General features: G+C 38.3%; 1 protein-coding gene and 1 long non-coding RNA gene across 52 annotated transcripts in view; one reads left to right on the forward strand and one right to left on the reverse strand.

Annotated features, from left to right (window-relative positions):
* Positions 1-20,687, forward strand: part of rbfox3a (RNA binding fox-1 homolog 3a) — an 886,893-nt gene that overhangs the window by 825,205 nt on the left and 41,001 nt on the right. For all 50 annotated transcript variants that reach the window (XM_087276601.1, XM_087276616.1, XM_087276621.1 and 47 more), the window contains 3 exons: positions 6,995-7,127; positions 7,615-7,654; positions 14,761-14,825. In XM_087276601.1, coding sequence (XP_087132727.1) covers positions 6,995-7,127; positions 7,615-7,654; positions 14,761-14,825 — 238 coding nt within the window. The remainder of the gene's footprint in view (positions 1-6,994; positions 7,128-7,614; positions 7,655-14,760; positions 14,826-20,687) is intronic.
* Positions 1-20,687, reverse strand: part of LOC141376839 (uncharacterized) — a 113,291-nt gene that overhangs the window by 43,292 nt on the left and 49,312 nt on the right. The window contains exon 4 of one of the 2 annotated variants that reach the window (XR_015504328.1): positions 13,506-13,686. The exons of the other annotated variant lie outside the window; for it this stretch is intronic. This is a non-coding gene — a long non-coding RNA (uncharacterized LOC141376839). Of the gene's footprint in view, positions 1-13,505; positions 13,687-20,687 lie in introns of those variants that run through there. 2 annotated transcript variants of the gene reach the window in all.

Consider the following 20,687-nt stretch of genomic DNA (forward strand, 5'->3'; position numbering starts at 1 on the left):
TCATGGCCTACCAATTATCTCCATCCATCGAATCACTGTCTCTCCACTGTCCTGTGGCTGCCGTCTAATCAACCAAGTGGATGCTGCACACTGGTGGTGTTGTACAGAGACCCCCCTCATGATTTCGATTTGGGTGTATAGCCATACATGATAAATGAGCTATATAAATACACATTACTTACTTACTTACTGTATTTACTTGGCTGTCTGTCACACTACAGTTTTTCATTGTTTTATCAAGGGCCCATGACCTGACACCAACCCCAACCCCAAGATTAACATCAAGTAAAACAGCTGTTAAAAAATTAAAAATGAAACACCCTAAATCACATGAAATTCCGGAAGAAACATGGATAGCGTGGTGAAGCTATGACATTAATCGATTCATGTGCTGTAACATGTAAAACAAGATCATAAAAGGAACATTCAAAAAGCAACTCATGTAAACACCTTAATCATAGTGTTGTCTTATTCAGATTAAGGCAAACAATTGGATTACTGATGTCCATGTAAACATAGTCACACGCCCCAACCCTAGAAAAAAGGTGTTCCCTGATTTTGATAATCAGCCTTTCCACAGATTAGTAGTAAGCTGATGTAATATTATTTGCATAATGCTAATCCTAAATTCAAGCTAACATACAGAAGTAATTAAAAGAAATATATTAATGCAATTCAGTTCAAATATATGAAACATGAATTGATGTATACTTTAAACTTTAGTTATATTGTTCAATAAAAATGATTTCAAAATCATTTTTTTGTCAAATAAATTGATTCATTCACCACAATTTTGTGGCTCAAAAGTATCAATTCCGGCACCGTTTTAGCGCCAGTGTCGAAATAAACAATACCCAACCCTAATGGCACTCATGTGTTCTTGCTCGTCCAACAAGTACGTTTTTATGTAAAAAAACAAAAAAAAAAAAAACAATGGAAAGTGGAATGGAAAAACCTGTTCTGCTTACACAAAAACCACTCAAATAGATCAATAATTGAAATTAAGTAGCCTAATTAAAATATTAGATTTATCAGGGAAGGGAAAAAAACTCCCTTTAATCTAGCAACGGTGTAATTTTCCTCATGATATGGGTTTATCGGTGGTCTGATTAACTAAAGACATTCACAATAGCACACAGTCTGAGAGAGGCCCTCACCCGGTCATTTTCAGGCGAAGCGCATTAAAGGAGCCAGTCTTGCAGTAAATGAAAGAGTCCTGAGGGGGTTGGGGATGTAATTCCCCCCACACCTTCCCCCACAAACAGCCCAATGGGATGCTTTCCAGCACTGGAGATACCCTTGTGTAAACCCAGATAAATGTGCCAGCGTCCTTATCGGTTTAAACCGTAGATGCGCAGATGTGAAGGGTTTTGACCCTCTCTACCTTCTCTTGTGTTAAAATAACAGGAGCGCACAAGGGCTACAAAGATTTATGCTCACGTACACTTTTGCCAATGTGTTTCGTAGGCTTTATGGAGTGTCATAACTGGCTGGAATGATTTATGGCTTATTATTGAATCGGTGCTGCGTGCAGACCCATAGCTCATTATGAGATTACATTTATGTACGTCATGGCACACATAATGCGCACACACAAAAATCAAAGAAAATATAAGAGCATTGCCCATGACTGGAATCCGGGATAAATTGACCATGGCCCGGCGTATATCAGGGACGACCACTGTTTGGCGTATTAACACCGACTCTATAGCTTAAAAGGGACAAATTAAAATGTCAACAGCTCCACGCTATATCAAAACGAAAGAGCAAACGCCTTACCTTCAACCATCCGTCTTTCTTTTACTTCTGATGAAGGGCCGCGCTCTACCTCTCCGCCGCTGATTGGTGTGCCGCATACAAGAGGTTTTATTGTCTGTTTGTTTGTCTGAGAGGAGTCAAAGGAAAATTATGCCAGCAGTCACAGTTTGGGTTTGCTGAATGTGAATCGAAGAAGTCTTTACACCAAGGCTGTGTGCTAAGTATATAGCCATACATATATGTGCTCAAAATAAACCCAGCTGACCTCATTAAAAGTGGTCGCTTTGACACATATTGACTATTAAGTGAGTGCTGCTTGGGTGATGTCTGTACAGTAATGATCAGGAGGTGGTGCAGGTTCTGTTTGGGGACATGAAATAACTGAGGAGGGCTGTCCTGCTCCTCTGAGATGCAGCATAGACAGAGATAGTGTCATCGGTGCATAAATGAGAAAGAGAGCTTTGTGGGCCGCGCTGCTGGGCTGGGTTTTGCTTGCACAGTACTATGGGTAATTATGTCCCTGTCATTGACTCATCAGGGCCATACTCAGTGAAGGTTAAAGAGGGGCTGGGGTATAACAGAGTGTAGCTTTCACTTTTTTTTTTTACATATGTTTTTGTATGCCTCCTATCTGTCAATTGTTTATTTTTATTAGCAATTTTTTTTGTCAATCTAACTCTCTCAACCTGTTTAAGAACAATTCTAGGTCATATTTAACAAATTCAGCAATTCACTATTTTTTTCTGATTTGTTATTTTTTATGTATATAATATAAAAATACATTTTAATTTAATTGTACAAACTTAATTATTTAAACTAAAATTATTTAAACTCAATGTACTGTTATAGGTACAGTACATTGGCTTATTTTATGCAGAATTAAATGAAAAATATATATATTAAAGTAATGAGAATGAAATGGGTATCATAATTGCAAATAAATACTGCTGTAAGTAAACAATGGACATATTGCAATAATGAGAATGTTTTGTTAATGACTGGAAAAGTGTTTTTTCAATCAGCGGCCACTTTATTAGGTACACCTTACTAGTAACGGGTTGGACCCTCTTTTGCCTTCAGAACTGCCCTAATACTTCGTGGCATAGATTCAACAAGGTACTGGAAATACTCCTCAGAGCTTTTGCTGCATATTGACATGACAGCATCATGCAGTTGCTGCAGATTTGTCGGCTTCACATGATACAAATCCCCCATATCACCACATCCTAAAGGTGCTCTATTGGATTAAGGTCTGGTGAGTGTGGAGGCCATTTAAGTACAGTGAAGTCAAAGTCATGTTCAAGAAATCAGTCTGAGATGATTTGCAGTTTATAATATGGCGCGTTATCCTGCTGGAAGTAGCCATCAGAAGATCATATACTGTGGTCATAAAGGGATGGACATGGTCGGCAGCAATACTCAGGTAGGCTGTGGTGTTGATATGATGCTCAATTGGTACTAATGAACCCAAAGTGTACCAAAAAAACATCTCCTACACCATTATGCTGTGTTCAAACCAGACGCGGATAAATCATGCGTAAAAACAAGCATGAACATTATTCTTCATTCGCACGTCAAATTAGCTTCAGTTGCGATTTAATGGCTAACATGGATTTTATCGATAGAATAGCTGTGTTTATGTGCTTTATTAAGACTGAAAAACAGCGTTGATTTGTTTGGAGCTGTGTCTGAGTCCACTAGATCCTTTCAGAGGTGCACATAGTAAATAAACTCCTATAGATTCTATACCTGGATGATGGAAGCTTTCAGCGGTGCTTTTAACTGAGCCGAGACCAGTTAGATAAACTGTTGTCTGGTGTCGACAGGAGGATTTTTCCTTCGGGACAACAACAACAGGCACTATGTCATAATCACGGCCCCACAAGAGAAATCTCCTGATTGGTTAACGTGGTTTGGATGTCCACTGAAGCTTATCAATCGCACAAAACGCTCAACTTAATGTCTATTTGCGTCTTTGCATTGACTTATCATATAAATCCTTCTTCCGCGTCTAGTGTGAATGCAGCATTACACCACCATCACCAGTCTGAACCGTTGATACAAGGCAGGATGGATCCATGCTTTCATGTTGTTGATGCCAAATTCTGACCATCCAAATGTCACAGCAGAGATCGAGACTCATCAGACCAGGCAATGTTGTTCCAATCTTCTATTGTCCAATTTTGGTGAGCTTGTGCCAATTGTAGCTTCAGTCTCCTGTTCTTAGCTGACAGGAGTGGCACCCGGTGTGGTCTTCTGCAGGTGGAGCCCATCCACCTCAAGGTTAGATGAGTTGCGAAGAGATGGTCCTCTGCATACCTCAGTTGTAATGAGTGGTTGAGTTACTGTTGCCTTTATATCAACTCGAATCATTCTGGCCATTCTTCTCTGACCTCTGGCATAAACAAGACAGAACTCCTGCTGACTGGATATTTTCTCTTTAATGAACCATTTCTGTAAACCCTACAGATGGTTGTGCGTGAAACACCCAATAGATCAGCAGTTTCTGAAATACTCAGACCAGCTCATCTGGCACTAACAACTATGCCATGTTCAAACTCACTAAAATTCCCCATTCTGATGCTCTGTTTGAATTTCAGCAGATCGTCTTGACCATGTCTACATGGTCTAAATGCATTGAGTTGCTGCCATGTAGTTGGCTGACTAGAAATTTGCGTTAATGAGCAGTTGGACAGGTGTACCTAAAAAAGTGGCCAGTGAGTGAATTATCAAACACACAAAAACATATCGGTTTAAACTTTGTTTTGAAATGCAGATTGTTTAAAGGGGTGGGTGGAGCTATTAAGTGTGTTCTTGCAGTAAAGTCATTCAGTCATATTAGAGCTTGTGAGAAGAAGCTTTCCATTTTTATGTGCAATATCCATCTAATGGACTGTGGGCAGTCTGTGGCCGAGACTGTGTGAAATGTGACCTGGACATGTTTTCACCCATTTATTGTTACACGTGCTGTTTCAAGTTTCATTCTGTCTGTTTCACTTTCCCATCCGTGTATGTTTCCTTAACACAAAGCCCGAGCCCTCTCTCCCTCTGCCACCTCTCCCAGTCTTGACCCTGACTTGTCCCTGCTCTCCTCCAGGCTGCTCTGGCCCCAGTAGTGGCGTGAGGCTGGAGAAGTGTGTGTGTGTGTGTGTGTGTGTGTGTGTGTGTGTGTGTGTGTGTGTGTGTGTGTGTGTGTGTGTGTGTGTGTGTGTGTGTGTGTGTGTGTGTGTGTGTGTGTGTGTGTGTGTGTGTGTGTGTGTGTGTGTGTGTGTGTGTGTGTGTGTGTGTGTTTGTGTGTGTGTGTGTGCATGTGTGCATGTGTGCGTGTGTGTGTGTGTGTGTGTGTGTGTATAGGGGAGAGAAATGAGGGATGAGGGATGGCGCCAGCCTGTGATTGCATCTCTAAACAATCCTCTCCATCTGCTCTCTCAGCCCCGTGTGCCAGCACCTTGTGTCTCACCTACAACAACCTACCATCTCCCCTGCCTCGCACACACCCCCAAAGAGCGGGACAGCAGCCAGACACACTCTCACACACCCCACGCTCAAGGTTTCAGAGATAACCACAATAAAGAGGCTTCCCCAGACAGGGATGCCACACACTTTTCTTCTCCAAGACCTCAGATCTCTGCTTAATATTCAGCTGGAAAAGCCTCTAGTTTTTTTGTTTTTTTTTTGGTTCAGTGCAGTGAGGGTTTTTTCAGCTGGTATGGATCATTTTGAATAATTTATATGTAGTTGGGCATATGGTGTTTATGCTTGCACTAAAGACAGAGGAGTTTGCATATTATTGTTTAATGAGAAATCAATTTATTAAAAGGATTGTTCACCCAAAAATGAAGTTTACTCACTTTTCACTCACCCTCAAGTGGTTCCAAAACTTTATCCTTTTTCTTTTTTCTGTTAAACAAAAAAGCAGATATTTTGAAGAAAGATGAAAAATTTAGTCTTTGACTTTTGTAAAACAATACTATGAACATGAAAAAAAACAATACTATGGAGATTTTCAAAACAATTTCTAAATATCTTCTTTTTTTATTTAAAAGAAATTCATGATTTGAAACCTATAAAGCAGTGGTCCTCAACCTTTTTATCAATGCGGACCGGTCAACGCTTGACAATTTTACCATAGTCCAGGGGGAGGGGTGGGCGTATGGGGTTGGTGTTCGTAGGTTGCAACCATCAACTTTTTTCTCCCAAGGATGGCAAGCTGATAAAACATTGCTGTAACTCTGATACAGAGTTTAATTTATGGAAAAAAATACAAAGCACTGCAGTGTTTGGGTGTTCTGTGTTTGTCTAAGATAATTAATCTACCGAAGCAGCTGAGGCTGATCAGTCCAATAGTATCTGGATGCAGGCTTTATGAGGCAAGCTGAGATTGCATCACTCAGCAATGCAATGTCAGACACAACGCGATCGGTTAGTTCTTTTCTTATAGCTCGCGGTGCACTTCTTGTATTCATTCAACTGTGCGTGTCTGGAAGGCGGGAGCGCGTCACTCCATTGAAAATAATGAACTTGCGCAAACTCCAGAAAAGGCGCTATATGTGAAAAGCCCCTAGAAGGCAGCCTTCACTGGGCCTTTTCCTCTTAGCAAAGAAACTTTCCAAAGACGTCTCTTTCTTACTTATTTTGCTGGTTGTGGGTTAAACTTGGGTGCCTAAGTGACCGAGATGTAAGTGATAGAATACAGTCTTTTTCTGTAAATAAAAGATTTTTCAAAATAAAAGATCGTTCAGACTCAGATAAAAAAAAAAACAGAAATAATTAAATATTTCTTGTTTTCAAAATATCATATATTTATTAAAGCAAGCACAAATATTTTAACAAAAATCTGTTATCAACTTTTCCTTTCCAATTCACTTGAAATTGTATGTTTTAACAACAGATGTTGACAGAGAGTTCAGAATTCCATAGTGTGTCTTTAATAAACATCACAGTTTGATCTCGAAGAACATTTTTGTTTACTTCATTTTAAGTGTATTGGGTTGCCACAAATTTGGGTTCTGAAGTAAAACCACTTGAGAATCACTGGCTGTAACATGCTGCCATTCTTGATGTAATGTGCCAACATGATGCACCAGTTGACATCCGTCTGAGTTGTTTTAAAGCAGCACACTTTAGGATGACAGTGTGTTGTCACAGTACCGACTGAAAGCCGATTGGTGGTGACAGGTGCGCCTCTTAGAAGCAAAAGCTTATGTCACCTTCTTTCTTCTCTCCTTTTTTTCAGTGACAGGCTTCCCCTATCCAACCACAGGGGCGACGGTGGCTTACAGGGGCGCCCACTTGAGAGGCAGAGGTCGTGCCGTCTATAATACGTTCCGTGCTGCGCCTCCACCCCCTCCCATTCCCGCCTACGGAGCGTGAGTAACCCTTCACCCAAAACACACACGTACAGTATCTGCAAATAGCTCACCTTGTTTTTTTTTTGTTTGTTTTTTTGCCCAAGCCTGAGGCCATTATTAGGTAAACCTCAGCGCTTAAAAGCACTGTCATCAAAGGACCATTTTCACATTATATGTGCTACAGCCTTAACCTGCAACATGACCGCTTGATGGCTATAAAGTGTGTTACACTCTAATGGCGAGCCCTACCAGTTTTCCCCAGTGACAAGACAGAGCAAAGCCCATTATAAAGCAACATTGTTTTCCTCTAAGCACAGAAAATGGTGGTCTTTCCTAATCTGCTCTATTTTTTCCCCCTTCCTCACAGTCTAGAGTGCATTGTTTTGTCTGCTGAATGAATGCATTGCTGCATAATTTATTTCCTTCACTACACACAGTGAGGAAACTGTGTAGACTTTTTGGCGCTGATGTATTGTGTTTTGTTATTTCTTGTTGTGTTTTGCAGTGTGGTTTACCAAGATGGCTTCTACGGTGCTGAGATCTATGTGAGTATCCCAAATTCTGTTGTGTTTTCCATTTTTTCTACTGTTTCTTTAAAGAAAGCCAGGGTTGTACTGTATGCTTCTTTGAGGACATGTTCGCTGAGCCTAACCTGAGCAGCTGCTACTGAATCTTTCATGAAGCCAAGGGTCAGCTCAGGTCACCATGTGCATATCCGCCAGGGTGGCCGTTTGTGCTGTACTAGAACCTTTTGGGGGTTTCCCTGTGCATAACATTGCATGGCACAATGAATTCACACATGTTGAGCTTCCAGCATGCCCTTCTTTGACATCTTTAGCTATTCTCTAAAGCCATATAACCCTGTAGCTCAAGAGCGGTTGCCAACTGAAGCTAGGCTGGGTCGTGGATGGAAGACCTTCTTGAAAATATGGATTGCTGTTGGAAGTGGAATGGCTGAGACCATACCTCCAGCAGCAACTTAGTTTTTCCAAGGAAATCTTCTACAATAAATTCCCAAGGTTTGAAGCCCTCTTTAATTAACACTTAATCCCCCCTGAAGGACAACAAAAAAGGTGTGTAGGGGGTTAGTCATTACAATTGTGCAAAACCCCCTTTACTCTGATCTGTATCTTAATTAATGAAGGACATTTTTTCAGTCGCCAGTCTAAAGGTAGCTCTAACCAACCAATCAACACTTTTTTATGTAGTTTGAAAGTAGTCAAAATAGACTTCTAGGGCCCTATCATACACCTGGCGCAATAAGACGTAAGACGTGTTTGGTGCGATTTGTTGCTATTTTCAGACCAGCGCAACAGTAATGTCACGTTTTCCACCACGTTGTTTAAATAGCAAATCCGTTTGCACCACTTTGTGGATTCATGGGTGTGCCGGTCTAAAATGGATGTGTGTTAAGGCGCATGTTTTGCCTGTTGCTATTTTGAGAAACTGAAATACACAGCGCTGTTGACCAACTAAAAGCTGGTCTAAAGTCCAGCGCAGATCACAATAATTATGCGCCTATGAGGTCCAAATGCTTACACATTGCTTAAAACACACAGGATGTACAGCAATACACAAATATCTTTACATATGCAATAAAATTAAAGGGTTAAAATATTACAAAAATTATTCATGCCGGGTGGCTTTTTTCAGTTTATTGATGACAATTTGCATTTGTATAATGTTATTAGTATAAGCATTATTTATTATATGCATATTTATATTTGTTTTAATAAAAACAAGTTTCAATTTGTCCACCTGTCAGGTTTTGTAGACGTATGCTTCACCATGTGGGGCATAAGAATAGGACGTGTGTTTGGAAATAACTCCAAAAGTTATAAAAGTTTTTAGACCATACTTTGTTATTATTGTTCCTTTATTTGTTTGCTGGAAATTAGAACTGAATTTAGAAATGAAAAAAATCTACTTTTCCTTACTCCACAAAATTAAAACAGTAAAGAGTAATAGTAAAATAAAGAGAGAGTCAAGATGCCGAATGGAGGAGGCTCATTCTACATCCTTGCGCTGCAGATGGTTTGATTAACTGTTATCTCACTAGTAAAGCACTCTGCTTTTACACTTACAAAGTCCGCCATATATGCAGCTGACTCTCAAAGCGAATGAGAGATGAGACTCTGATTGTTTGATGCACGTTATGCTCAAAACGCACCCATAACTCCTTAAGAGAATAAGCCCAACCCTGTTAGACCATGCATCGTGGCGCAGACAGTATTTTTCTGGTTCTTTAAATAGCAGAAGTTGGACCAGAGGGGGCCAAGTCGGAGCACTCCCTCTGGTCCCCTGGGCCCTGCACTGTTTGGGAAACTTTTTAATTGAACCCAAAAAAATCCATTACAATTGGCTTAAGATTGGCAACCAAAATTCGGGACATTGCAACCGGCTGAACCTGGGTAGTTTAAAAAATAAATTAATTAATAAATTAATTTAAAAAAATAGCAGAAGTGGATTTAGACACGCTCATAATGCTTTTGGGCCATGCATTTTAGACTTTGTGCCTAGATTGTAAAAATAGAGCCCATAGTGTTTAAATAAAAGCCTATTTTCACATGGAAGTTACCCTGTAAACCTGGTGTTTTATGATCAACCATTTATCAGTGCATTGATGTAGACTGTCAATATTCTGTAAATTTACCATTTTATGTTTTTGAGAATCACATTTTTGTTAAAATCGTTTATTATATATTACTGTAAAAGTCAGAATCAAATGATTATCCCAAATCACTGATACATTAAGTAAGTTTAATCAGTAAATGAGATATACTGTATGAATTTGGCTTAATAAGGCATATATAGTATATGTATTGTACAAACTAGGAAAACCCAAGCCAATCCAAGCCAAAGTGGTGTAGCAGAGGTGTAACCCTGGTGTCCTGACCAAATTCTCTCTATCAGCCCTTACCAATCATGATCTTCTAATAATCCCAATCCAGGCTGTTGAGGAAAGATCCAGAATTTCTATGGATTTCATGGTAATCTAAACCTAATCTAAATCTAAAGTGTGGAATGAACCAAAAATGAACCCCCCTACGCACTTGACGTCTAATCTTAACATCCACATTTTATCTTCTCCACTGCCTGGTTTCATTTTAAGTGGGTGGAAAATCATACGGGATCAAGTTGATGAAGTCGACGTTACAGTGTTTTTGTTTTAATTTATGGCGCGCATTTGATCCGCCTTTCCCTCAGCCTCTATTAAAATACAGCCCAAAGGCCTCGCTCTCCAGCCTGAGATTGTGCCCAGGCTCTATTGTTTTTGACAGGCAGTCTGAGCCTATTAGTCTGTCAGGTGATCAGAGAGTGTGCCTCCCCTACCCAGAATTATTGTGCTGCATGAAAAATGGAAATTAATTCAACATTTAGATCTGAAACAGGACAAATGAACGTGGACGTAATTGTGATGCCTTTACCTGGCACACACAATAGTATATTTGCCGCCAAGTTTGCAAACTCTTAGCCAGGACTATGGACATGTGCCTAAATAAATCTTACAGTCGAGAGAATTTTGACAAATGTACGTACAGTAGCATACGCTTACTTGCCAATAAAATCCAGGATGCATCTCTGCGGACTTTTAAATAAATTATAAAGCAATAGTTGGCTGAGGAAGTTGCAGTTTTTTATTCTTTACACTCAACAATTCAGTGATCAGGCACTGCCAAGCTGATTCACAATGACTTGTAAAAGATTGCGACCCTGCTGTAAATTCAACTTTAGCATCCATTTCAAATGTATTAAAATAGAAAAAAAAAAAATGCTAATTGGTAAAATGATCTTTCACAATATGGTGAGCATTACAGACTGTAAACCCTTCTGTTGTCATTACAAATAGTGAACACTTTATTTTGATGGTCCCTTGTTGTATCAGTAGACTGTCTGCTTAATATATGTTGATACTGCTCCTACAACCGACTATAAGAAACTTTGCAAGTACATGTCATCTTACACTAACCCTTACCCTAATCCCAACCAAACAGTCTACTAATAATCTAATGAGAATTAATTGCAATGTTACTTAAATTCCACAAACGCACTATCAAAATAAAGTGTGACCAAAAAGAGACCAAATTTTGGCATTAAAACTTGCAGTTGTTTAACTTACTCATTAGGCAGCAAAAAACTTTGAATTAATATTTAATTAACATTTTAATTTCTTAACGATCACCATGTTTCTGTTTAAAACTATTGGTTGCGCTTGAAATTCTGCCTTGACAGCCATGCTGATTAGTCGATATATATATTCTATATGACACAAGGTGGCCATTTTGCTTGTGATGCTGAGTTTTACTAAAGCACAGCAAGACAGAAGCGCTACCTGAACCCATCTGATGAAAGAGAAAAGTTAAATTAGTAAGTAGATATTTAAATGCCTATATACTTATATACTTAAATTTTACTTAATTGATATACACGCAGGAGTGACATGGATGGCGCAGTGAGCAAAAAGGTCGCTGGTTCAAGTCCCAGCTGGATCAGTTGGAATTTTTATGTGGAGTTTGCATGTTCTCCCCAATGTTTGAGTAGGTTTCCTCCGGGTGCTCCAGTTACCCCCACAGTCCAAAGACATGTGCTATAGGTGAATTGGGTAATCTAAATTGTCTGTAGTGTGTGTATGTCCTGACCCTCCAGGTTGGGGGTTGAGCATTGGGTTAATGACCCACCTCTTAAAAATTAGATGTTACAAAACACCAACATGGTGCTGCTAAATATCAACATCGAAATAAACGGCCCTGGGAGTAAGTTAGAAAGTAAAGAATATAAAAGCTGAAAATTTGGAAGTATAGTTTATTACCCATTTTAAGTTATCTGTACTTAAACATTTAAGTTGTCTGTAATTAAACTTTTAAGTTAATTTAATTAAGTTTTAATAAAAGACCACATATGGTCCACTCCATTGAGTTGTCAATATTCCATTACTTAATTGAAGGGAATGAGTAGGGAATGAATGAATCATTTGAGTAGTCTTAACTTATTAGGGTTTACAGTGCAGTCTTTTAAAAATATATGTTATTGTGTTCCAAACTATTTAAATGAGTCTACTTAAGCCATTGGAAATCAGTCACATTCATTGTTAAGAATGTTAAGATGTCAAGTCTACTCAAAGTTTTACATTAATGACTGGCTCTGCTTAAATATCAAATGTAATAGATCTGTCTCTCTAAATCCATCTGTGTTCACCGGAATTAAGAATCTGTAACATACACCATTTTTTTATTATTTACACTCAACAATTCAAAGTGACCAGGCACTGCCAAGCTGATTCATAATGGCTTGATGAAAGATTTTGATCCTGCATACTGGGAATTCAACTTTAGCATCCAATTCATATATATTTAAATAGAAAAAGGCATATGCTAATTGGTAAAATGATCTTTCACAATATGCTGAGCATTATTAAGCATCTTTGTGTTCCAAATTTTTTCAATAAGTCTACTAAAGCCATTGGACATCAGTAACATCTACTCAAAGTTTTACGTTTATGACTAACTTTGCTAGGCTGATGCAGTGGCGCAGTAGGTAGTGCTGTCGCCTCACAGCAAGAAGGTTGCTAAGTCGCTGATTCGAGCCTCGGCTCAGTTGGCGTTTTTGTGTGGAGTTTGCATGTTTTCCCTGCGTTCGCTTGGGTTTCCACTGGGTGCTCTGGTTTTCCTCACTGTCCAAAGACATGCGGTACAGGTGAATTGGGTAGGGTAAATTGTCCGTAATGTATGAGTGTGTGTGTGTGTGATGTGTGTGGATGTTTCCCAGAGATGGGTTGCGGCTGGAAGGGCATCCGCTTTGTAAAAACGTGCTAGATAAGCTGGCGGTTCGTTCCGCTGTGGAGACCCTGGATTAATGAAGGGACTAAGCCGACAAGAAGACAAATGAATGACTGACTGTGCTTATTATACCTTTTTCATGTTGAAAAAAAATCTGACATGCCGTCATAAATATCAAATGTGATAGATTTGTCTCTCTAAGTTCATCTGTGTTCACCGGAATTAAGAAGTTGTAACTTCCACAGAATTTTTTTATTCCTTACACTCAACAATTCATAGGGACCAGGAACTGCCAAGCTGATTCATATTGGCTTCTGCAAAATTGTGACCCTGCAAACTGGGAATTCAACTTTAGTATCCAATTCAAATATATTCAAATAAAAAAACATATGCTAATTGCTAAAATGATCTTTCACAATATGATGAGCATGAGAGACTTTTTTAAAATACAAATTATTGCTTTTCAAACTTTTTAATCAAGTCTAAACCATTAAACATCAGAAACATCCATTGAATATTATCTTAAGTCTACTCAAGGTTTTTTGTTTATGACTGACTCTGCTTATTATACCTTTTTTTATATTAAAAAAAAAAAAAACAGACATGCTGTCATAAATACCAAATGTGATAGATCTGTCTCTCTAAATCTATCTGTGTTCACCGGAATTAAGAAGCTGTATCTTCCACTGAAGTCCATGCACACGCTTTTCTGTGACCTGATTTTTTTTTCCTCCTCCTTCTTCAACTCCAGTAGCTAAACATTTGATCTTAGCGGAGTAGCATCGGACATTAATCCCGAGCTGAAAAATAAATGAGAGCATCTATAATTCAGCGTGCAGGCCTGTATCTGCGATGCCTCAGTCCTGCATGTGCTCTGGCACTGCGATTATTCACATAATGTACCAGTGATGTCAGCGAGCTAAAATAACAAAGAGCGGAGCTGCGTTTCATTAAAACAGACACTTCAATAAACACCCCAGCCACTTAGATACTCGCTCGCAGCCAGCAAATACATTCCCTGTTGTTTAAAGCTTGGCATGTTTGTAGTGTAAGTGTTCACAAGACATCAAGACTAGCGTGGGGAAACGCTGGGTTGTTGCGGCTAACAATCTCCGACGATGTCATCCGACGCCGCTTACAACATGGCTATTAATAGCTAGCTTGAATGGAGCAATTAATAGCTTCGTCAGATGTCATCTAATGCTTATACAAGCAATATTTAGTGTTGTCTTGTGCCGCTCTCCAACCACGGATGAGCACGTTGCATGTGTCAAGACCGCTCCCCTGGGCACCGAGCCAGGGGACTCGTATTGGCCAGCCACATTAATTAAAAGGCCCCTTCAATAGCTTCAGCCAAATCTTCCATTTGGTTCATTCGCAGTAAGCAAACATTGACTGATTTTAATTGTTTATACCAGATTGCCACTTACCATGCTGATCGATAGTTGCCCGGCCCTGCCATTTCAATTGATGGGATTGATGCGCTCTGGAAAGACACGCCGTTGGTTGCACCGCTATTGCTGCACTCAGCTTAGATAAGTGAAGACGCTCAGATGGTTCGCTTTCGGACTTGGCTGTTAGGCATCTGTGCCGAGATCTATATGAAGAGCTAATGCAGTCAATCTGACAATTCCCCATTAAACAAAAAGGCTTCACAAAAAGCTGTATTGGCAAACTAAATACCACCTAAATCACTCAGCGCTGATTTTAGTGAGCATTGACAGGGCTTTTCAGCAGCTCTCTTAAGGCTGTAACTGAGCTTTTGGGACTGTTAATGTATGAACAGTCCAGTTGTATTGTGGTCCTAAAAATCTGCTGCCATTGATGCCCCACTGTTTGCATTTACCTGACGGATGTCCTTATGTATTTGACAGGGTGGCTATGCAGCATACAGATATGCCCAACCAGCCGCAGCAGCCGCAGCCGCCTACAGTGACAGGTAAGAGTTCACCAGCATCTCCTGTTTGACTTTCCATGATTGGTTGATGCTTAAAAAATCTTCTGAGATCAAAGTTAGAGATTTCAAGTTATGTATATTAGCTTTTTGGTCTATATAATATTGATTTATGAACTTCCAAATACCAATTTATTTAATTTTTTATCACGGTCTTTGTCACAAAAGGGCGCTGGTTTATGGAAAACTTCTGATCAAAAGAAATGGTCACACTTTATTTTAAATTCTCAAGATTAATAAACTGTAAACTATAAATTTGGCCTCAATAAACTCCAAGTTTGCTGCTTATTAATACTTATTAAAGTGGTAGTTTTGTTTAAGTATTAGGTAGGAACAGGGATGTAGTATAAAATCATGCACAATATGTGCTTTATAAGTATTAATAAACAGCCAATGTCTTGAGTATTAAGCTGTAAAGAATGGGTTTTTAACTACTGCGGTTCAAACTGTAGTTCTGCCGAATGAGTTATCAGTATGATGGTGAAAAACTGTACATTTCCAATCAAACCATCCTTCTACAATCTTATACCAAAAACAGAAATGAGGGCAGTTATAATAGTTTAAAAAGTGGGAGAGTGTTGCTATTATGTGATTGTTTTGTATTGTAAAATGGAGTGATTAATTGTTGATGTGAAATTAAAAGTAATTCACAAATACTTGAACATGGAATTATTTAATGACCTTAATTCTTTATTGTTACAACTAAATTAGTTACAAAATAACTGTAAACAATGATAAAACATGAAATGATAAAGAACATTTGATAATAATTGTACCTGGCTTAAATGTAAAAAAAAAAGTTCCCTGAGGGAGAGAGACAGGGGGAGGGAGGGAGAAACAAAGACCAGAGAGTAGGCCTCAAAGAGAGCCTGATAGAAATAGTGCCAGAGAAGATATACTCCAGAACAGGGGCCTCATGTACGAAGACTTGCGTGGAAATCTTACTAAAACATTGCGTACGCACAAAGCTGTAAATGTGCGTACGCAGAAAAAAATTCAGATGTATGAAACACTGCGTACGCCGAATCCCACGCATATTCTTTTGTACATCTGAATGAACGTGAAACTGAGCGCAACATGCACGAGCACAAAACCCCTCCCTGCCTCCTCCCCCGTATGAATATGCTAATGACTATGCTAATGACAAAACCCAACGAAAAAGCAACGGCAAAATCAAGCAAAAAGAGAAACTTTGAACAGAATGTGAAATGGAGGTGCTGCTTTCGGAGGTAGACCGGAGAAAAGCTGTGTTATTTGCAAGTTTGTTCTCCGGAATTAACAACAAAAGAAAAAAATAGAGTGGGAGAGTTTAGCTGATACGGTTAACACAGTTGGGTCTGAACATCGCACAGAGTGCATTTAAAACAGAAATAGTGTGGTTTATAACTGAAAAATGTTGCAGTAACCTTAGCAGTCTCAGTGGCGCACCTCATAAGAAGCACGTGATCATGTTCTGACATGTTCGAGAATAAACTCGGCTCGAATCCAGCGTCTGACGAACTCTTTCTTCTTCTTTTCCCCGCTACATATCAGATTTTGCCCACTATTTATCAAGAGAAAGACAAGTAGGAATCATCAATAAGTTTGTGCATCATATTTTATTTGCACATTTATTGAATGGAAATGTTTCTGATTCACGCATGCAAATTCATCTTCAGATAGTGTCTTAATAGCAATGTGTGTGCGGTAGATCGCTCAGATTACATTGGGAAAACAGGCAACTGCTGCAAATTGTGCTTTAATGTTTAGCTGGTCAACTGTATGGTATGGAAATCTTACATACCTACTATATGAACCCGTCTCATACAGCTGCCATTGCAAGGCTCAGACACTTTGTAGAGAAGAATTTAACACAACTGCCTCTAGGAGTCGCCAATGGAAATAAAACAGACACGCACAAAAAATGTGCGTACGCCTGCCAGAAAGCTGCCGTGAACCTGCGCACATTCCCACGTTCAGTTCATTGTTAGTAAATCCAAACGTGAGCGATTCTGAGCGTGAAACCTGGCGTACGCAATGTTTTTGTGCGTACGCAACGTTGATACATGAGGCCCCAGGAGAGGATAAGTGGTTACGGAAATAAAGGTTGAATTCAAGTTTAAAGGGCAAGAGTGTGTCAAGCGATGTCTAAATGATCTAATTTAAGCCAATTTAATGAGAAAGCAGATCTGTAAACACAAACCGGCATTCCGAGCTGAGGAAGCACTTTCCAGAATGACTTTAGGACTCAAATAGTGCTAAAAGTTGCAATGGATAATGTGTCAACAGGCCTTAAAACACACACACACACTTGGCTGATTTGTGATGTTTTGAAATGCAGCTTCTTTATTTCAAAGATAAAGTTTAAGTTTATGCTTTTTTTTTCTTGTTACTTTTGGAAAAAATCTGGCAAAACTACTGAGCCAAGAGATAAAAAACATATGATAATAATTTTACCCAGCTTAAATGTGAAATAAAGTTACCTGATAGAGAGAGAGAGAGAGAGAGAGAGAGAGAGAGAAAGAGAGAGAGAGAGAGAGAGAGAGAGAGAGAGAGAGATTGATTTTGATTGATAACTTACATTTATTTCAGAAAATAGTTATCACTTTTTCAACATCATCAATGTTTTAACAGTATTCAAAAAACTAGAAAGATAAAACCAACTCTCCATCACTATCAACAATACATAAGACACTTTCAACAGACCATTTATCCACAAAAGACTTTAAATTTTTTGTTACTTTGTAAAATGAATACTCAATTTTTAATCGAGCTTCTACCATTCCCAAAAAAACTTTAAAAACATCTTTTGATCCATTGTTTTGAATCTTATTTTTCCTTGAAATCCATATAGACAGTTTAGCCACTCCAAAAACAAAATTTAACAAGACATGTTTTTGTTTTTTCTTAACAGAGTATTTTGGCCCAAAAATGAACAAGGGAAAAGAAAAACAATCTCCCCATTTCATTGTCCAGAGATCCAATAGATCAAATAACACTTTCAATCTATCACACCCACAAAACAAATGCATTAATGTTTCAATTTGATTACAAAAAGGACACTCTGTTTCATGATTAGAATTAATATGTGCAACATGTTTATTGGTCGCTATAGCCCCGTGAATTATTCTCCACTGAAGATCCCCCGTCCGTTTATCTATTGGCAATTTATACAATGATCTCCATCTTCCTTTTACTGTATTTTCCGGACCAAAAAAAACATACCATTTTGAATCCTTCATTCCCTTAAAGTATTTACTATGGATTGCTTTCACACATATCATGTATGCTTTTTTCTTGTCCAACTCTTCAAAAGTAACAAAAGAAACCTCCCCATAAGATAGAAAATCATTTTCTGAAAAAGTCCAATCTTTCACTGTCTCTAAAATATCTACACCAGGAAAAACATATTCATATCCATCTTCCCACTGATTAATCAGATCATTATCCTTTATGAAATCCCTTATTAAGTTTGGCAAAGCTTCATATACTTCTACTACAATTCTTTTTATCAATCTTTCTGATCTTATTTTCACCAATTGACTCAGAACATTAATAGAAGACTGTATAGCTTTTAGTAAATGACCCAACTTTGTACAGCCTGCCTCTCTTAATGCCACACGAATACTAGCAGAATTTAAAGATTTTGCACTCAAAAAATCATTATAAAAAAGTGGCTCCTCAAAGATCCACATTCCTAGAAAGGTATTAGGATCTCTTGACACTTTTAAAACTTGCCACGCCTGCAATACTGAATCATAAAAAGGTGTTAGATCTGTAAAATGTATCTTTTCCGAATTTAGCAAAAAAAGTTGTTTATCATACCCCAACTTCCCTGCCTTCTGTAAAAGCAATTTCGCGGTTTCATGCCATCTCAAACTATTTCCATATAAAAATCTTTGCGCAGTTTTTAATCTAAAAGCAGCTAATCTAGAAGATAAATCAACAAGGCCTTGACCTCCCTCACAGACTGGGATATAGAGTACAGCAGCTTTAACCCAGTGATGCCCTGACCAAAAAAAATTCAAAATTTCCTTCTGCACCTTTTCAATCAAGTACTTAGGTGGATTTAATACCATAACTTTATGCCAAAGCATAGAAGCAACTAAATTGTTTGCTACTAAAACCCGTCCTCGATATGACATCTGAGGGATTAACCATTTCCATTTAGCAAATTTCACAGACACCTTCTCCATTATCCCTTCCCAATTTTTTTCTTGAAATTGTTCTGTGCCCAGAAAAACACCCAAAATTTTTATTCCATTCTTCCCCCACTTTAAACCACTTGGTAATTTGGGAATATTTTCCTCTCTCCATTGACCTATTATTAAAGTTTCAGTTTTATTCCAGTTAACCTTCGATGAAGAAGCCTTTTCATACACATTTAAAGCTTTTACAGTTTCAACAATGTCATTATCACTTGTGATGAATATATTAATGTCATCAGCATAAGCAGAAACAACTAAAGGTGATTCAATATTAAAAGGTGTTGAACTAAAACCAGCTAAATTCTTTCTTAAATGACATAAAAGAGGTTCAATGCATAAAGAGTAAAGCTGTCCAGAAATAGGACAGCCTTGTCTTATTCCCCTTCTTATTGTTATAGGACGACTAATACCTCCTCCTATCTTAACCATACAGGAAGCATTATTGTAGAGAAGACTCAACCATTTTATATACTTTTCTCCAAAACCAAAAGCCTTAAGAACAGAAAACAAAAAATCATGATCTATTCTGTCAAAGGCTTTCTCCTGATCTATTGATAAAATTCCAACCCTTCGATTATACTCTTTGCATACATCCATCACATCTCTTATTAAAAACAAATTGTCTGTTATAGTCCGATCCGGGATACAATAAGTTTGGTCCATGTGTACAATTGAACCTATAAAAGGTTTCAACCTATTAGATAAGGCTCTTGAAAGTACTTTATAATCTGTACATAGTAGAGCAACAGGTCTCCAATTCCTTAATTCAGTTAGATCTCCTTTTTTAGGCAACAATGTCAAAACAGCTTTTCTGCATGAGGAAGGTAGTATATTTTCTTCATATGAATTCCTTAGAACCTCATATAGTTCAGGTCCGATGTATTCCCAGAAATGTTTATAAAAGTCAATAGTCAATCCATCTATTCCAGGCGCACGTCCAGAAGCCAACTGATTAACAGCAAGAGTAAGTTCTTCATAACTCAATTCTATATCCAGTTCAAGTTGTTCTGTAGTTGTAAGTTGAGGTATATCTTCTAAAAGTTCCATAACGCACTGCTCATTGCATTGGTCTTTTTCATACAACTTTGTATAGAAGTCCATAGCACATCTTCTCATCTCTTCACCATCTGTTGTTAACGATCCCTCTGGGCATTTAAGACATGTCATATACTGATCTCTCGCTGTCTTTTTCTCCAAATTGAAAAAGAATGTACTTGAAGCATCTATATCTTTTAATTGCATAAATCGTGACCTCACAAGAGCTCCTTTCACTTTTTCCTGTAACAGGGAGCTTAACTCCAGTCTTTTTGTGTGCAGCTCTTTATCATTTTGCCCAGTCTCTTTATCATTTAAAAACTTATTTTCAATTCTTGTTATTTCCGATTCAAGTACTTCTATAGCTTGTTTCAACATAACTGATGAAAAAGATGTATACTGTTGGCAAAAAACTCTAATTTGAGCTTTCCCAATTTCCCACCACTGATTTAAAAATTTAAAAACATTCTTTTTTTCTTTCCATTTATCCCAAAAACACTTAAAACTTTCACAAAAAAAATCATCTTTAAGTAGTTTATTATTGAAGTGCCACTGAGATCTATTAACTTCTTGCTTTAACAAAAAAGTCACAGTAATAAGATGATGATCTGTGAAACCCACTGGT

The sequence above is a fragment of the Danio rerio genome, chromosome 12 (assembly GCF_052040795.2).
Source record: "Danio rerio strain M-AB ecotype USA chromosome 12, GRCz13ab, whole genome shotgun sequence".
Taxonomy (NCBI): domain Eukaryota; kingdom Metazoa; phylum Chordata; class Actinopteri; order Cypriniformes; family Danionidae; genus Danio; species Danio rerio.